Source organism: Trachymyrmex septentrionalis, unplaced genomic scaffold, assembly GCF_001594115.1.
Source record: "Trachymyrmex septentrionalis isolate Tsep2-gDNA-1 unplaced genomic scaffold, Tsep1.0 scaffold37, whole genome shotgun sequence".
Classification (NCBI taxonomy): domain Eukaryota; kingdom Metazoa; phylum Arthropoda; class Insecta; order Hymenoptera; family Formicidae; genus Trachymyrmex; species Trachymyrmex septentrionalis.
In genome coordinates this window covers 5881009-5899947 of record NW_017305536.1, presented here as the reverse complement: position 1 = coordinate 5899947, position 18939 = coordinate 5881009, and the positions used below count along the sequence as shown (strand labels likewise).

General features: G+C 36.9%; 4 protein-coding genes across 6 annotated transcripts in view; 1 reads left to right on the top strand and 3 right to left on the bottom strand.

Moving 5' to 3' along the window:
• Positions 1 to 308: 308 nt before the first annotated feature.
• Positions 309 to 4631, bottom strand: LOC108750632 (zinc finger protein 665-like). The gene is made up of 4 exons (XM_018490200.1): positions 4190 to 4631; positions 3279 to 3710; positions 2586 to 2831; positions 309 to 2159 (listed from the first exon to the last, which is right to left on the bottom strand). Exons 1-4 carry the CDS (start codon positions 4328 to 4330, stop codon positions 696 to 698), a joined length of 2283 nt encoding a protein of 760 aa, XP_018345702.1. The 5' UTR covers positions 4331 to 4631; the 3' UTR covers positions 309 to 695.
• An 18-nt stretch (positions 4632 to 4649) lies between these two features.
• Positions 4650 to 18939, top strand: part of LOC108750631 (intron-binding protein aquarius) — a 24883-nt gene continuing 10593 nt past the window's right edge. Inside the window, exons 1-4 of one of the 3 annotated variants that reach the window (XM_018490199.1) lie at positions 4650 to 4707; positions 5474 to 5570; positions 6049 to 6685; positions 7502 to 7680. In XM_018490199.1, the coding sequence (XP_018345701.1) occupies positions 5493 to 5570; positions 6049 to 6685; positions 7502 to 7680 (894 nt within the window). In that variant the 5' untranslated portion in view covers positions 4650 to 4707; positions 5474 to 5492. Of the gene's footprint in view, positions 4708 to 5128; positions 5571 to 6048; positions 6686 to 7501; positions 7681 to 18939 lie in introns of those variants that run through there. The other 2 variants (XM_018490198.1, XM_018490197.1) reach the window with 2 other exon arrangements.
• LOC108750633 (probable G-protein coupled receptor Mth-like 5) lies at positions 7805 to 11423 on the bottom strand. The gene is made up of 2 exons (XM_018490201.1): positions 10175 to 11423; positions 7805 to 9509 (listed from the first exon to the last, which is right to left on the bottom strand). The coding sequence occupies exons 1-2, from the start codon at positions 10983 to 10985 to the stop codon at positions 8857 to 8859; spliced, it is 1464 nt and encodes a 487-aa protein (XP_018345703.1). The 5' UTR covers positions 10986 to 11423; the 3' UTR covers positions 7805 to 8856.
• The window catches only part of LOC108750634 (G-protein coupled receptor Mth2-like), a 6902-nt gene continuing 3079 nt past the window's right edge, over positions 15117 to 18939 (bottom strand). Inside the window, exons 2-7 of the mRNA XM_018490202.1 lie at positions 17250 to 17505; positions 16596 to 16900; positions 16342 to 16420; positions 16059 to 16216; positions 15558 to 15795; positions 15117 to 15469 (exon numbers count right to left, since the gene is read on the bottom strand). Of these exons, the coding sequence (XP_018345704.1) occupies positions 15256 to 15469; positions 15558 to 15795; positions 16059 to 16216; positions 16342 to 16420; positions 16596 to 16900; positions 17250 to 17505 (1250 nt within the window). The 3' untranslated portion in view covers positions 15117 to 15255. The remainder of the gene's footprint in view (positions 15470 to 15557; positions 15796 to 16058; positions 16217 to 16341; positions 16421 to 16595; positions 16901 to 17249; positions 17506 to 18939) is intronic.

Sequence of the window (18939 nt, the reverse complement as noted above, 5' to 3'; positions counted from 1 at the left end):
ATATATATACATATATATAAAACTTAAACGAATTTATTATATATATTAAATCCATTTATATATCGTAAATTACAAAAATGGATAATAAAACAAGTTATCTTTTCATTATTATTAATAAGATAAGTCATTAAAATCTTATATTTATCTTTCGAAAAAAGTGAAATATATTTTTTAATATAAGCTTAAATATTACTATATTAAATGTAATAAACTTGCTATAATTTTTGCAAAATTAAAACAACGCGCGTTTGTTTGTTCGTACTAATCTTCCTAGAGTTTCATAATCAGTTTATTTGTTCGTTAATAAATATTATTTTTAATGTTTCGGAAAGCAATGTAGACATTAATATAAAAAATTTTATATTTACATCTGTAATTACAGTATGATGTTACGAAGAAAAAAGTTAAGTGATGATTAAGATTATTATGATCATTATAGAATATATAAAATCATTTTGCGTCGCTCTAATCCAATATAGCTTTCAATCTTCATATACTTCATTCACAAGAAGTATGCGTTGCTTGTAAAAATATCTTTATATAAAGTTTTTTTTTTGAAAATGTACACTGACAGAATACACTATGGTGATGAAAGCAGTTCTTATCTAACAAAAAAATGCCAATGAAAATTTTTTAGCACCCAAACTGCGCCCTAGAATGAACGCAGAATTCGTACGTCATTTTCCTTCATGACTTCAATCTGCAGTGATGTGAATCCCATTATCTGTATCTCTGACTATGATGTCGGACGAGAGAATAAGCTTGACTTCGGCATTTTCATTATGCACAGTCGTATCCTTTTGTATAACGTTCGTAATGTGATGCTTTTTTCTGTGAGACATCATAGTCGACCTAGACACGAAAGCCTTGCCGCATTCGTCGCATTCGTATGGTCGCTCACCGGTGTGTAAACGTTTGTGGATTGCCATCGGACTGAATTGCGTGAATGTTTTGCCGCAGACGTCGCACTTATAAGGACGCTCGCCCGTGTGCGACCGTCGATGGCAACGTAGTGCGGCGCGTCGAGCGAACACCTTCCCGCATATCTCGCATTTGAAGCTCTTTTCGCCGGTATGCATGGTCGAGTGAATCCTTAGATCAACCCGCGTGAGGAATCCCTTGCCGCAGACCTCGCAAAGATACGGCTTCTCGCCCGTATGAATGCGCAAGTGCGTGTTCAGGTAACTCTTGCTGACGAACATCTTGTTGCACACCGCACATGGATATTGGCGATTGTCGGTGCCGGAGTGTATCTTCTGATGACTCTTGCAGAGGCCCTTAGTGATGAAACCGCGACCGCAGATCTCGCACATGAATGGCTTCACGCCGAGGTGACGATTCTCGTGATCCAGCAGCGACTGCTTCGTCTTGAAATTCTGACTGCATTTCGTACACGAGTACGGTTTCAGGTCTGAGTGTACTCTTTGGTGTACAATGAGATAGCTCTTGCATTGGAATCCTTTGCCGCACGTGGAGCAGTTGTAGTCAAATTGGCCTGTGTGTGTGGCCGTGTGCTGCGCGAGGCCGATCTTGCTGCGAAACGCCTTCTCGCACGTCGTACATTGAAACGGTTTCTCGCCTGTGTGCTTGCGCATATGTTCCTGTAGTTTGTAATTCGACTTGTACTGCTTGCCGCATTCCGTACACACCTTCGCCGTCCACTTCCGTCTTACCGTCGTCTGTTTCTTCTGCCCTTCTTGATTGTCATTGCTCTCTTGCAACGCCACTGCATTTAACTGTACATCCTTCTCCTCCTTATTGACTACTTCATCAGTTTTATATACATCGCATTGCTCCTTATGTAGATTTAATCCCTCGACACTAGTAAAATATAGACCGCAGGGGCAGCAGCAGAAATGCTGTTCGAAATGTGCGGCTAGATTGGTCGTTTCCAAAGCTGCTTCGTTGCAGAATGGGCACATGTACCAATTAGAACCGGTCTCATCTATGGTAGGATTGCTAAGCGTAGACTCTAATAATGCGTGTTTCGTCCTCTTCGTGTATTTAACCATTATTTCACAATGTACGCCGTTTATCTGACTCGTAGATGGTAGGTTCATGGAGTCCACATGTTCGTGAGTTCCATTTTCGTTTATACAAGATTCTTCTATTTCACTTTCCGTTTCAGCTTGAGGAGAGACGAAATTATCTACTGGTACCTGAATTATAAATTGAAATAGATATAAATAAAATAAAATCATATTACACAATTATATTAAGGAAGGTTTCGCCTAAATTGGGCCAAAAATTGGATGATATTAAAAAGTTTTTTACTTATGTTTTTTTTATTAAAATTAATTATTTACTACGTTGTTAATACGAAATATGTTCCGCTGCCGGCAAATTATTTTCAATTAGTAGGCATCTTGTCTTTATTTTATTTGAGCCAAAAAAAATAAAATAAAAATTTGAACTAAATATTCTTGAAATGTAAATTTTAAGAAAATGCAAAAAAAAGTCGATTTTTCCAACCTAATTAAAGTGAAACTCTCCTTTTTTATTTTTATGATTATTTTATTTGCTTGTGATTCTAAATAGTAATTAATTTTTTCTTATATATTTTGTCCATTATTCAAGATACTAACATTATTTTTGAGTATGTGCTGTGGTTCTTCCGTGGTTAATCTATCTTGCAATCTGTGGTATTCCTGTTTTATTGGATCTGCCTCGTATTTTACATTTTCACAGTAATGTACTATTTGCTCTTGGCTCTGATCTTCAGGATTAATAGAGGTAACATAATTTATCCCTAATTGACTCAAGTGGCCACCCAGGTTTCCCACTACAGCAATATCATTATCCAAGTGCATTGCAATTTGATGGTTTGAAACCTACAAAATGATTCACAGATCATAAATTAAAATTCGAATTAAAAAAATAGAACAATATCTTAAATTATTCTGCAGCATAATTATTAGTATTCTATTTTGCTTTCGGAAAAATATTAAATAAAATTTCATATTATTTAATTATATAATAAAATAGCACAATAATAAAAATATAAATTAGCAAAATTTTAATACATACATTGTTGGAAAAGATGTTCATATAACATTAATTCTAATTAATTATTCTTTTGTATAGCTAATATTATTAATTTAAATTTAAGGCATCAATCAAAATTATCTAACGCCATGTAACATTTATTTTTAATCGGATAAATTATACAAATAAACTATCTCACTTGTACTAGATTTACATAGTCATACATTATACACAAAATAATGATCATAAATAACTTATTTGGTTTACAAAATAGATAGAAATTGGTTAATTACCTCTCGTATATGTTCATCAACCATTCTCACGGTATCACCATCTAAGCAGTCAATACCTTGTATATCTGTATCTTGTTGACCCATTTCTTCCTGTGTGACCACTTGTTCGCCACCAGCCAGATCCATTTCGTCCATTACCTGCATCGTGTGTATGGTGGATTCTGTAGTTTCGTGAGCTACAGCCGAATGGCTTTGTACATTTTCATTATTAATCTGTATGCTAGTCAGGTTTCTCTGAATTGTGCCCATATTATTCACGCTTGCCAAATCGTGCTCGGATAGATGCACAATCTCCTCTTTGCCAATCTCCTTCAACATTTCCATAAACATTCCTTCCGTGTGTAGACATTTCTCACGGAAATCGAACAACTGGTCCAGTTTAAATGCGCATTCTTCACAGACCACTTTGGGCAGTTGATCTGTCAATGACACCTGAAATTTGCAAAATTATAATACAATATATAATTCTAACAAGCATTATTTATCCAATCTTCTACAGTGTAAACATTAGGATTCTATTTTGCTCTCGGAATAAAAATATAAAATAAATTATATGCTATTTAATTATAATAAAATAGCATAATAATAAAAATATAAGCTAGTAGAATTTAAATACATATACTTTTACAAGACACTCATATAACATTCATTAATTCTAATTAGTTATTCTTTTGTATAAAATATAGCTATATAATTTAAAGGTAAGACATCTATTAAAATTATTTAACGCTTTGCAACATTAATCGAATACGAAAAAAAGCATACATCTCCAATCCGGGAAGGGAACGGTCGGTAAACGAACGCAGAGATTCGTTCGTTTCGATCCAAAGTCTAGGCATTTAAAAAACTAGAATAGAAAATTAATTCGCCGCAGCATGATGCTGCGTCCGCTCATTGCGCTGCATCCTTACCTGAACCGGTAGACAGGCCGCTATCTTCTTATCGATGTTGCGCATCTGATCGCCGGCCTCGAATATCGGCAGGCCCATCAAGATTCCAGTCTTGGTCGCGCACAGGCGGCACAGGTAATCGAACTCCTCGACGACGGCCATGTCGACGATACCGAGGACGATACTCTCCTTCCAAATGCGAGTCACCGACGGCGGATGACACGAGACGAGGGGCGGGGAAGTCCTCTCGTTTCCAGAGAGCGCGGCGACGATTCGTTGATTCCGCGTACGCGCATCCCTCACGGCGACGTGCCGCGAAATGTCACTTTAAAACGCGTCGCACCGTGAATCCGAATCAGTCCGCGCTACACCATCGGGAGAGCTCGTTCTATCACGGTCGGGCGGTTCAAGGCAGGAGTCCAAACTCCCCTTCCCGGAAAGGTTGGAGTTGTCGGCGTCGCCTTCCACGGAGGATCAGACTCGGGCGAACTAAAGTCAGTCACGTGACCGAGTGACGGGAGTCGCGCCAAATCCGAATCGTGTAGGCACGCCGCACATATGTATTTTTAGGGTCGATTGTGTACCTTGAAATGAAGTAAAAAATATATTAATAATATTCTTGAATATTTAACAATTTCAGAATATTTTAATTTAGAGTATTTAATAATTTCATTAGATCTGCTGCGTTGCCTCCTTGCGCTAACGTTATGTTACATCTCATGTTTAAGAAGAAGCCGGATAATTTTCTTATTTTAAGAATATCATATGAATGTTCTCTTTTATTAATTAATGTGAACGGAATTTTTATTTTGAATCTCGCGCCAGCACGCAGTCGCTTTTTTGGATTCGCTTCTTTCAACGACAAAAAGTTGGTTTACGTATTTAAATATTTAAATTTTAATATTTTAATATTTTTTCATATTTAATTATTTGAATATTCCTTTCGATTTAGGTCGCTTTTTGTCGAAGTATTCTTGTACTCCTCCCGGTTTTTTTTTCGTAGTTTTTCGTTATTTCTCATGCAAGAAGTTGCGAGCGTGAAGAGATGTGAAGTTGTGATTTGTGAATTGTATTACTGTACGTAACTGCATGGTTAAACTGTGAGTATTCGGCGTGTATCCTTGAACTGCGAGCGATTAGACACGGCTTGTTCAAAACGACGTTAAATTGGAAGAATTTGACGAGAATTGTTCTGCGTATTCCACAGAATACACTTGCGACGTCGCGCGATATTTATCTGCTGCTAGTTCGTTGCACGCACCGGCGAATGGAGAAAGTTAGGTTAGGTTAACTTGTGACATTCAGTTTGCAGCTGACGGATACGATGGAGAACGCACCGCCTATCAAAAGCAACAATCCTGCTCCTACAGTAGAGCAGATCAACGCGGACAGGATCACCCAGGTATTTATTCTTGATGATCGTCTCGCTGATGTTTACTACAAATTGTTGAAGATGTGATCCCCCAATTTTGTGATCAGGCAAATTTTTCATTAATTGTTGCTGTTGTTTTTATGTTTTAAGATGTTATACTCCAAATTTTGTGGTCAGACAAATTTTCTAGCAATTCTTGCTATTATTTTATAGATTTGGAATCTCTTTGTGTAATTACATTGGATGCTTTCCATTTAGTCATTTGTATATCACGTTGGAAAGCACTTTTTATTACTCACTGATTGCCAAAATAAATAGAGGATGCTTTCCATTTAATGGTTCAAATCGTTATAAACATCATTTTATCTTTCTTGACATTCAATGAGAAACAAAGATAGGATGACATTTACATTGACTTGTGTCACTAAATAGAAAGTCCAAAAATAGAATTATCATTATGTTAATTTTTGTTACTAAAATGGAAACTTATGTGATTCTTGTTTTACAGCTTGCGAATAAATACTGGGCACCACACACCACAAACACGCATCTGGCGTTCAACTCGCAAGTAGTGGATGACATTTACGTGCAGGAAATATGTGCGTCCAAATTCTCTGTCCGGAGGATCATGATGCTAGAGTTCAGCCAGTACTTGGAGAATTTTCTCTGGTCAAATTACAAGGCGGAGAGTGCCACACGGGAGCACACCATGTCCATTGTCGTCATGGTGAATGAAAAATTTAGGGAGCGAGTGCAAGTGTGGGAGGCATTCGAGAAGAATCCAGCAGAGTTTGCTGGATTTTTTCAAAATGTTCTTGAAGCGTGCTTGGAAGAAAGTATAATGGACTTCAATCTGAAGGAACAAACGGCGTTGATAGTGTTCTTGAATCATTGCTTCAACTCTATGGAAGTATCTTTGGTTCGAGAAGAAGCCAAAAGGCTGGTGTCACTATCCATGTGGATCTCCTTGCAGCAAGGCAGACGAGAACTTGAATTTAGAAAGTATCCGAAATGGAGGAAGTATTGGAAAATTATAAGGAAAAAAGATAATCTCGAACATAAAGAAAAACTTGAATGGGAACGTAAATTCTTGCACAAACTTATGATAAAATTTATGACGATATTGGAAACGATTCCTGCAGAAGGTATTTATGAGTATCTTTCTACATATTATTCAATTAAATTTTACATATATTTTTTTAGAAAAATATATTTTTCGATTTTTTAAATAAAGCCAAAAAGGATCAGAATGGAAAGTGATTTCAAATTGGCTGAAATCATTTTTATGGATATTTTGTAGTTTATGAGATCCTGATAAAAAATCTATAAACAAAATCATAAAAGTAATTACATTGTTCTGTGGCACTAAAATTGAAAAATACCATTTTGAATTTAATTAGACTGAAAAGTATTTTTATCTACAATTTGTTTTTTTAATTGTATAACCATTCTTTATCTATGGTATAATTTGTTTTTTTTAATTGTATAGGCACTTGTGTTTAGGCATATATTTATATATATCCAAATATAATAATGTCAGACATTAAATAGCTATCGATACAGATATTCACGTATCGACAAATATATACATTTTATCCTTCTTTTTCTTGTACACGCTGAGAAAAATCTATTTATAATTAGTAATGGAAACCAATATGATTAAATATGTATTTAACTTAACTGATGCTTGTATAATGACAAAACAAATTGTAATATAAATAAGGTGCTTTTCAGTATAATTAGACCCAACATTATAACTTTCAATGATGCTATAGCAAATATCTGTAGAAGTAATCAATATCTCATAAGCTACAAAACATATCACAGTTTCAACTAATTTGATTGAGATCACTTTTTTTATATGTTAGTGTAGAGTCTATTTACTAAATCTTGTTAGCAATAAAATTAAGAATTTGAAATTTATCTTCAATTAAACAACTTTAATTATATGGTTTTAATAGGATCTGTACTTCCGGACAAAGTGCGTTATTGCGAGAGATTTTTGGAACTGGTCATCGATCTCGAAGCTTTACTTCCTACCAGACGTTTCTTCAATACTGTCATGGATGACAATCATCTGGTGGTGCGTTGCCAATTATCTAATCTGCTGCATCGTCCAGAGGGAAGTTTGTTCGGACAGGTAAGTTGTCGCAAAATGTTTGCTAAATATGTTCATTATTGTAAAATACATAAATAGGGCAGGTTAAATAATTTAATTTACGATATTGATTCGAATATTCATTTAGCGAATTTAATATCTCTCTCGTACAAAAAATCGATTTACTATATAGATATAAATATTAAACACAAATACCATTAAAAGTATAAGATCATTTGAGACTCGGTGACACATATTTTAATTATACTGTGCAATACGTCCGCTGGCAAACTTGTCCGTAAATTAGCGATATTGCATAATATAATTGATTTTATACTTAGATTAAAATCTAAATCAGTACACTTGTGGCAACATGATACGCTATGAACATGGATAAATGCAAGATACTAGACGTGTTAAAATTGTGAAGTGATAAAAATGTTTCGATAAGCGTACATTTTTATAAGGCAAGAGATTAATTTCGTTTTAAGGCACGCATAATCACCAAACATGAAATACGAAAGTACGCAATTTTATCAGTGCCGTCAGTTGTTCGGCTCGAGCTCAATAATCAAAACACATCATATATTTTTTATATGATGATGCTATAAATTTTTTAATTTTATAAAATTTTTTAATACCTCGTCGACTTTCTTGACTTTTCTCATATTCAATTTGCACATTAATTTGATTATTGCATCATTATTTACAATATATTGCTGCATTGTCCGATATTGTCTCCGACATATATGTATCTTAATATATTTTTTCTTGCACGTTTCATGTTTACTTTTCTAAAGTAACGCTGGTACGCGCATAATACTGTTTCCTTCTGAATTAGAGATATATCTACGCATTTTTCATATTTTCTAAAGAATATCTTTTGGTTTGAATATGTATGCGCATATATCTATAGTATATGTATATGTCTGGTAAAATTGGCGCGTGAAAGATATACGTTTATGAGCTATGACTGAAATTATGATCGTACAATATAAAAAAGCATAAAGAGTATATTCTCAGTATCTTCGAGTATACTTGTACTTTAACGACTGTATGGAATGCTTCTCACGCTTCAAACATGTTATATGCATTCCTCTTTATTCTGCGAGCGATGTGCGGTTTACTAATCGTGATTTAAACGCGCTATCGTCATCACTCTATCACGACTCGAATACAGATCACGCTCGTAACACGAGTAATTGTTCGTAAAGCGCTTTAATAACCCGCATTGATAGCTGTCATCTCTTCGCCCCAGTCGAAGCCTTCGGTGTTGTCACCGGAGTCGCAGCAGTTGCATGTTTTTCCGAGTAGGAACGTGACTCTTCGCTGGCCGAACACACACACGTAGAGAACGAGCAGTGCCTGCAGCAGATTCATGACGATATGGCAATATATCAGAGCGTCATACTTGAACTGCGAGAGTAGTAGCGAAAACCAGCCGGCGCTCATGATTGCGTAGAGAAAAACAAACATCCGGAAACTGTACTTCATTTTGTGATGAATACGGCCGTACGTGCTCATCCGCTTGATCCTATTTGCAGTCGTCAGTATCAGGCACAGATCAATCACGATGGTGAATGCGATGCACATGAATATCACGGAGAGTCCGAGCCAGCCTACAGTCTCCTGGGCGGGATAAGTCGTGCCGCCTACAATGGGCTTGTTCGTCTCAAGGGTGAAGTGCGCGAAGATCGCCGTGGCAGCTAAACAGGCCGTCAAACCCCAAACCCAGGACGAGTAGTAGCAGTATTTCCTACCGTCGGTTACCCGCAGGAAAACGTTGCGCGACCTGAACGTATTCCATACGTAGTAGCCCAAGGCGCCGAGCCAGAAGAAAGCGGCCATCAGGAAAACGTACATGATCGTGTCTGAAAAAAAAAAAAAGATTATTTCAGTATTGTATTTCCTGGCACACATCCGACCTGGAAATTTGTCCTGTAATTTGCTTTCGCAGCAGAAGATCGTTTCGAGCGGTCGCATTTATTAATTGGTCCTTCCGTCACGCGCTAAAATATGATTCATTCGAGTCGCGTTAGCTCGGCTTCGCGTGTCTCGCAGATGGAACTGCACTTGAGATGAAAAGGATATGATTGCCAAATTTCATTGCCTCGGCATGCAAGAGAAGATAAGACACGGTAATTTTATAAAATGATTTATATCAAGTCAATGTGTCAACTTTGCTGAGTGTACGATGCAGCAACAGTGCATCAATTACTGCATTGCTGCATTCTGAAGCGTGATAATTATTTTTGTGATAAATTTGAATTATCTAGATTTTTCTTTCTACAGAACGCAATTTCGTCAGAGAATTTAATTGAGCGTCATTAAATACGTCAGAGATAATTAGACATCGACACACCGGTTTCGTCACAGGAAAACATTACCGAGAATCATTTGCATCTCCCCGCTTCAAAAGGATTTTTCGAGAAGCCACGCGTATCGCAGAGTTGCGTGTGACTCAACCACACGAAGAAAATGATTTGTTGTTCTCGAAACTTCGTTAAGCGAAAGCAATCATAAGCGATTCACGTACCGGCGACCAAGAAGCTGACGTGATTGCCGAACTCCGTGAATATCCTGACAGTAGAAGCGCACTGGTTGATCATGAGGCAGAGAGCCATGCTGGTGATGATGTTTCCTACGAGGTCGCGCAGCTGTGGCAGCACGAAGTAGACCACCGCGACGACCAGATAGCAGGCCATTGACACGGCGTGGAAGGCAGGATTGATGGCATGCTTCATCAGGTAGTTGGTATCGGTCCAGCGTACAGCAACATCCGGCACGCAAAGCATAGCGTACGTCGCCACCATCCGATCTCCGCTGAGCACAACTTTGTCGGCACAGTAATGCCCGAACGGATAGTCGTAGTGTATGGTCGCGCGTTCCTTGTCGTCATCATAATCGTCATCGACATTCAACATCGCGACGCCGTAGACGCCGCGATTCTCATCCATGCCTTTTGCCAGATCAACGATATAATGGCGCAACACACCGGTCGGCAGGATCAACAGTCGATCTGGCCCGGATGGATAGTAGTACACGTGCCACTGATGCTCGTCGGAGTCGCATCTGGGTCGTCCAATCTTCAACTCGTACCTGGGCTCAGGAGGAACGTATCCCGTTCTTGCCGCTGCGTCTCGCTCCTTCACGAACTCCGGTACCCAGTTGGTCTCATTGGTCTCCGATAATGGTGTACACCGGTCGTCCACCAACAACTCCTGGTGCTCGCAACATTTGCCGATTCTCACTGTCGTATCGGCGCTGGCGAGTCGCGTCTCGGCGTCGGCGAGCACGTTCCTCGTCTCCCAAGCAACGACGAGCAGCAACACGATCCTTGGATACATCACGCCGAAACACGCACGGATCTTTTCCTTAAGTTTGCATTCGCGGACACGCACGTTCTTTCGCTTCTTCGTCGTCAAAAGAAAAGTAGAGTTACTGCCGCGTCCGTGTAGCCGATCGATCGTTTCATGAAGCGTTCATCCGTGATTCACTCAGCTCATCGTGACGCGTATCGTGCTTGCTTCGCCATACCTGGCCTTACCGCCAGTGCCTCTCGTCCCGCGGTTGGTTACTTACCTAGCTACCCCTGCCAGCGTCCGCCGCCATGACATTCCCGTTCTTCGCTGCATCGTACTTCCCTGGCCCCTCTGCGTCCCTCGACGGCGACAAGCGAGTTTACCTTCATTCCAGCTGCTCCAAAGACACAACGGCGCGCGTCAGCGCTGCGCTCACACGCGCCTTTGTGCGCCCCGTTTTCACTTTTGATGATACATTCTGAACTCTTGAATATCTTTAAACAAATTTATAATGTTGTGGAATATTCGTTATAGTATTTTGTCCTTTCTGTCTGTGTAGATACACACTTTTTCTTGTCATTTGTTTTTTCTTTATCAGATTTATCATGGAGGAATTAATGTGCTTTCATTATAAAGAGTTTTATACATCCAAAAATTTAATATGGCTATTCTATCCTACACTCAGAGAAAAAGTAACTATAAAGGTCACACCTATAAGTATGTTTTTCTCTGAGTGAACTCTCACATTTATTATGAGATACATTTATTGAATGTATAGAAGTGCTAAATGAGATACTTTTTTTTAGATTTATATAAGGCATTTGATATTTGATATAAGTAATTCGATATGTAACTATTTTATGTGTGCAAAGTTTTTATGTGTAAAGTTAAGTACCTATAAGTGTATTTATCTATCAATGAAACAATATTAGTAATTTGAATCTCCGTTGAAAATATCAAAGAATTATCGATAGCTATATCAATGAATAAATTACATAACACTAAATTATCGGATTTATTAAAAGAACTTTATTTATTAATGTAAGAACTGTTTAAGAAAGGGACAAGTCTTTTTAACCATGCTAATATTTGTCTTATTAGGCAATATTGATTACTCGGAAAAATTACTCAAAACTTACATATTTCTTGAAACGATCTTATCTTATGAGATAATTTTTATCGAAATTGTCACATTTAGCCTTTGGCATTGTAGATATAAAAGGGATTTCTCTCCGCGATACATTCTTAATCTTATCTGTCAAAATTATCACAAGGTGAATTAGACAAAATACAAAGCATGACAAGAGTATTTCTCGCGAATACTGTCATAAGTATTAACGTATATAAGTTTGTGGTATTTGCATGAATTCGCAAATACGCAATCGCACTCTTCGCCATCCTTTTCCTGTTTTCTTCTCGTTCCATCTTTGTATTATTGATTCGCTACTTGTTCTTTGAACGTCAACATGAAATCGCAATGGGGTATATAAAATACGTCACATATTCATATATTCTGAGGAAACATTGTATCACAGTCAAATGTCATACATGTGTATACCTATGTATACTTAGAACTCAGATTAAAAAATGTCTTCAGTTTCCTTAGCGAGATGTTTATATTATTATGTGAATAAAAATTAAATATGCTGGAATATAAATGAAATACAAATAAAAAGAGTATCCATTATCTAAATGCTATTGTCTATTATCAACACTTATTCTTATTTGACACTTAAAGAAAGGATTCTCACGAAATTTCTTGTGGGATTTGTCGATTTAACAATGCTAAAAATAGATAGACCAATAATGATTCTTCTCAGAAAGATAAATAAGATCTTCCGGACTGCGGGCTTCAGTACTAATTTATACTGGCCTCTCCCCTTCTTGTCAGTTCACTCTCTTACGGTCATTCTCAAGACGCACGCAGTGTGCGCTAACATGCTCTATTTACGCTTTCAATGAATTATATATAACAACGGCGCATCTCTCGCTTCTCTTTCATTTCGTTGAACAATCGAGTCATTGTAAACTCACATATCAAGTGATATATATAGTATATTTATTTACGAGCCACTTACATGAAGAGACAATAACTACGTCTATCTATAGATTTTTTTTCCTTTTTCTTTTTCTCTCTAATTTTTTTTATAATTCACCTTTGTTCAAATGATCGTTCAATTACACAGGCACGTTACTTTACTATTGAGTCATTTTGATATAATTATAAAAACAGAGAAAAAAAGCATAGATACGAAATTCTAACTATATCGAATGCATCTTTCTTCGCATGAATCAGTATTTCAAAGTCCAGTAAAATATTTATCTTATTTTTAAAGCTGAAAATTATGAAAGCTTTAATAGGAATTGTCAAGTTGAATAAAAATTCTCTTTCTACGTAGCTTTGATAGAAATTTTTATCGTGAAAGAATTGCGTTTAAATAGCAATATCTGTTGTGTATTTATAGACTGAGAAACAATATATGAAACTTCTGCACGTTAACAAACATTTCATGAAAATATTTTTGTATTGTATCTTGCTTGGTTGAATGGTTGCATTCAATGACATCGATTGTCTCAGAATAATCTAATTTACTTAACAAATTTCGTTTGTGTCGTTGGTACTAGGTATCTGTTTTAGTATCAATAAGAATACACCGCACGAATGCAATCAGGTTGTTGTACGCGGCATTATTTGATACATTTATAATGCTCTATTGGTGGAATGCAATACATAGCTTGCACAGGATATGAGTTTGCGAATCACCTTTCATGGATTCTTTAATCGATATGACATGGATATTATTTAAGAGAATATGAATAATTGTTAATTAATTAAGAGACATAAATCCACGTTCAAAGCAAATCGTGATACTTAAATATTCTAAATGAATTTATATACATATCCAATTCTGCAACCGAAATCATTTTCGATCTTGAAATGCAATCAGAAACAGAGTAATAATATCACGTATTAAATTAATAAGCAATTTATTCATTTTTATGCCACAAGTTATCCTTGACATTTTTAGTTTATTAAAGGATCAACTTCGGACTGGTCAAAGAATCCACAAGCAAAGAACCTCTGAATCTGGCACGCTCTATACAATTTAAATTAATGAACGTATGTCGAAATGAATGACGCGCGGAATTAATGGAAGTGGGACAAGCGTACAGATGTATGTTTACAATATATTTAACGTGCGGCTACAATTTTAACAAACTTGTTGTCTAAACTTATGTCACTGCGTGGATCAGATTTTTAGTAAAAGATATCCTGAACTGATGCGCACATGTTATGTTAATATACGCGAGGTTTATTGTCTTGCCCACGTACGGTGAAAGTGTTCAGTAGCCTTCGGAATACAAGTGATTTTTGCATCGCAACTTATTATTGCTTACGGTTACTTCGATAGCTTATGATAGCTTATGTCTTAATGTTCCACTGTTAGAGATTCGTTAAAATTATGATTGGATTCACTTGCGCAATGTTTTCATCGTACGCGAGATATCTACCGAAGATCCATGCGATACGTCATGCATAGTACTCACGATTGTGGTTGATAATGAGTTGATAGTGGAGATGAAACAACGAATGAATGAGTCGGATTTACGCATTTTCGTAGAAAAACGTAGGAATGTGGCAACGAATGACTCGTCGTCACGTCCGTGAGTGATTTAAACGAGAAACTGTAATTGAATCACGAGCGTGAAATGATATTACACACACCGATGAGTAATTATCCTTCGTTATATTCTTTCCACGAGTTTTGCTCCACATATATACAGTAATTCGGTCCAACATTTACGGAGATTCTTATACAGTGTTTAATAATAATATATTCCATTACACTAGCTGTGAAAACAACACGTTTCACGACAATCATTTAAAACATACATTTGTATTACCTAACTCCTCAGACAAATGTCGATTTTTATACTAGCTTTTATATTACTATCGATTTTTATACTCGCTTTTATACTAGCGCTATACAAGTAAAAGATGATAATAACGTATGTTAACAAGAGATACAGTAATATTGTCAGTTATAAACTGAACCACGAGTAATAATGGATTAACATAATTAAGACTATGTGAATATTCACATGTCTAATGAGAATATTCAGAAAATAAAATATAACTACAAATGAGTTATTTATAGAATTAAATTAGTTCTATAATAAAAATTCGACAATAGTCGTGTTATCTACGTCCGATTATAGATAATTTACGAATAAATCATTGGTTTGTCTTTCTGTAGACAATATTTCTCTTTAATCCGCGTTATGATTCTGAAAAAAAAAAGATGGGAGTGCCTTAGCCTTGTTGAGATAGCTCGAGTTCCTCTTGAAGTACCGCTTCGCACTCCTCGTCTTCGTACGCGGCCCAGGATTTTGGGAAAGCGATACCGCACAGTCGCTTCTTCGCCAATAATTTCCGCACCCTTTTTCTCGTCGCAACGAGAAGCAAAAATATGATGAATCCTTGCAAACCGTTCAACAGATCCGTTACGAAAAAAAAAATCTGTATCCTAACGAAAAAAAAAAACGCTTATGGATGATTTTACTAGTAATTGATAGACATTGATGCAGAGACAGGATATTTTAACGATTGCTTACCAGAAGTCATTCATTGGCCCGAAAGCGAATGATAACAATTCAAAGATCCAGGTAATACCCATGATGAGCACCAATTTGATATATAGCAAGCACTTAAGTCGCATGATTCGCAACTTGCTTCCCGTGTACTCGCGATATTGATGCCACAAACGCCAGCTGGTCATTCCGAGATAGAGCATGTTTAATGTTAACAAAACAGTGACCGGCCCGTAAAAGTACGCCCATGTCTCTGTAATGCCTGTAGTAATAGACACGAAATAATTATATTTCATCCTACATTAGAAGAACTGGCGAACAACGTTTAAATTACTAAGGTGCACTGGCAAAATTACACAGTGATTGAAGTGACTCTGGAGCTTCCAAAAGAAGAAAAAGTAGCTCTGATGCATCTACTTAAGGGTTACATCAACAAGGGTTATTTCAACAATGTTGAAGCAACAAAGTCACTGAATATTGCTGAATTTTAAATAATCAGAAATAGAATATTTCTTTGAAACTTACCGGGAAACCAACAAGAATATTCGTTAAAACCAGGTCGCAAGTGATTTCCGGGTATATGGTGCGTCGTCAGTGCGGCGATCAGGAAACACGTTGGACCGCCCCATCCCCACACGCAATAAGCGTAGAAGAGCGATTGTTCCTTTATCTTGCTCTTAAACCTGTACAGATCATTAAATTTTGAAGGTATATACGAACTGTAAAGTATCTATTATTTTTTAGAGACGACTGTTATAATTTTTCATATAACGGTGTTTCTCGAATGATTTATTCGCTTAGCACTTACCACACGCATCGCCATATGTTGAAGGCCACGATGTTCATCCAGAAGAACGCAGACATGAAGGCGAAATATAATATAAACCCTAAAATACAGATGTATAGATTGGATAATAATAAAAAAAATAAAAGGATGAGAATTGAAGCAAAAGATGAATGAGAGACTATTTTTATCAGGCAATTTTTTAAAATATTTTTATGTCCAAGTTTGTAATAAATTTCTTTATACCACAATTTAATTAAATGTATAATTATATATACCGAGAGAAACACAGATGATATAATTATTGTCCATATTCGGTCGTAAGTGTTGAATAGAGAGGACAATGTAGCTAACCGCCAGAGTTGTGACAGCGGCCATCATCACCTTATCCTGCAGCTCTCGCAATTCCGGCAATATAATATAAATCGCCAGAGTGGCGATTAGAAAGATCGCCGAAATGATGCTGAGGGTACAGGTCAACATGTTCTTCCACATCTTCGACACGCCATCATCCATCAGCTCATTATCGAAGCACACCAGGGCAATCTCGCCGCCATTCTGCATCGATTTGGCTGTACAGAATCTAATGAATAAAAAGATTCATTAAATAAAAATCGCAGTGTGGACTAGGCACGACACTTGTCCATCCATTATAGAAAATTTGAACACAACACTGCGTCGGACTATTGTGCAATAATAACTTGTCATAATAAAGCATCGAGATATTACGTAAGCTCAGAAAATTTCAGAATACAAGGATTTTCCTCGCATTTCTCAACATCCAGTTTTGTGTGTGTGTGTGTGTGTGTGTGTGTGTGTGTGTGTGTGTGTGTGTGTTTCTTTCTTTTTCTTCTTCCGTATATAATAAATTAGTTCTTCACAGATAAATGCAATCAGTAAATAAACTCACGCCAGAATTGCGGAGATTCTACCTGTCAAGCGGGACATTCTCATAGTCGTCTGATAGTAACCAAGCGGTGCCCTCCTCATAGATAACAGTAAAGTTGTCATGTTTGATCCGCTGAGGATCCATCGGGAAGATGTCCGAACAGTTTAGACGGATACGTGTGCCGTCGGAGCAATTGAACGTACGTTGCCACATCGTTCCCTCTGGACAGCATGATACGTTAACGGATAAACTCGGGGAGATCAAACTCACGAACAGGCAGAGCCACAGCAACCAGAGATCTGTAAAACATTGCATTTTGGTTGTTCAAGCGTAGATACAAAATGCACTCGACTCAACTCTTCTGTGCAAAGACACGCTTGCCAAGAAGATGCAGCTTAAAATACACTGTTATGTACAGTTCAGCAGTAAGAAATGACATTTACAAATTCGAAACTGTGACAAGGAATTTTTTTTTTCAATTAAGTCAATTTCTTGGAAAGATTATAATATTTATCCAACAACAACCTTATTATTGTAAATGCTTTCGTATGCGAAGATATTTTTTTAAGCATAATCTCTTCTGATGAGATATTTTATTTCTATAATATTGCACGTTAATGACGGGTTTAGTATATTAAAATAATTTTTTAATAACGCTCCTGAATGCAACGTATTACGCGTTCTAACGCAAAATACGTAACGCGTGAATTTCCGCATGCGTCACACAAGGATCGGCCTGATACCAAAAAATTTTTTTATCGGTGATACTAGACCCGGTGTTATCACATGAGTTATCCGGGGGTTATGAGATTTTCAACAGAAAATAAAACGAGATTCTTTATAGATCGAGAAAATCGAGCTTGATACGACGCGATACGTCCTATAGCTTCGTCTGTGTATGTCGACATCCTCCTCGAAGGAAACAAGACGAGAAACGAGTGCATGACCGATCCGGAGAATGCAGTAAGAGATGCAATGGAAAAAACGATAGAAATACCGGTAACCTAGTGCTAATGACAGATGTGCGATATAATACAATCGCTGCGAAAGAAGGAATGGCACTCTTAACTTAACACTTTATTAACAAGCGTTGGATTACACAGCACACGTGCGTGCGTATACATCGGACGCACATGTGTGCACTCTAAATTTCTTGCAGTGAAATCTTACTCTAAGAGATTAAAAATGCAACCACCCTTAAAAAAAGTAAAAATATTTAACTTCTTGAAAAAAGAGTCAAGATTGTTACTCTTTTCCAAGAAATGAAATATTTTCACTTTTTTTCCAGGATGTTTATAAATTTTCACTTCCTTGGAGAGAGATTTTACTGTAAGAAATTTAGAGTGTCTGCAAGTATCTTGTCGAGATGTTTGAAGACGTTTCCATTTTTGATATTTTTAAGAGATATGCCATGCTGAAAACGGCATGAAATTCAGAGAGTGTAAATTGATGTAGCGAATAATTCTCATTCTATTAAAATTACTGTGTATTATATCGTCGTATCGCAAAAAATTAAATATAGCACAAAAAATAAGTAAATTTTTTGTTATATTAATGTCTTGATTATCATTATCGGTAATGTTAATCCTTCCACGAATTAAAAAGTCATATTTAATTTTGACACGATGTGTGTGTGTGTGTGTGTGTGTGTGTGTGTGTGTGTGTGCGCGCGCGTGTGTGTGTGTAAGAAGGATATTCAGACCTTTAATACACGAGGTCCGGAGCGAGTCAGG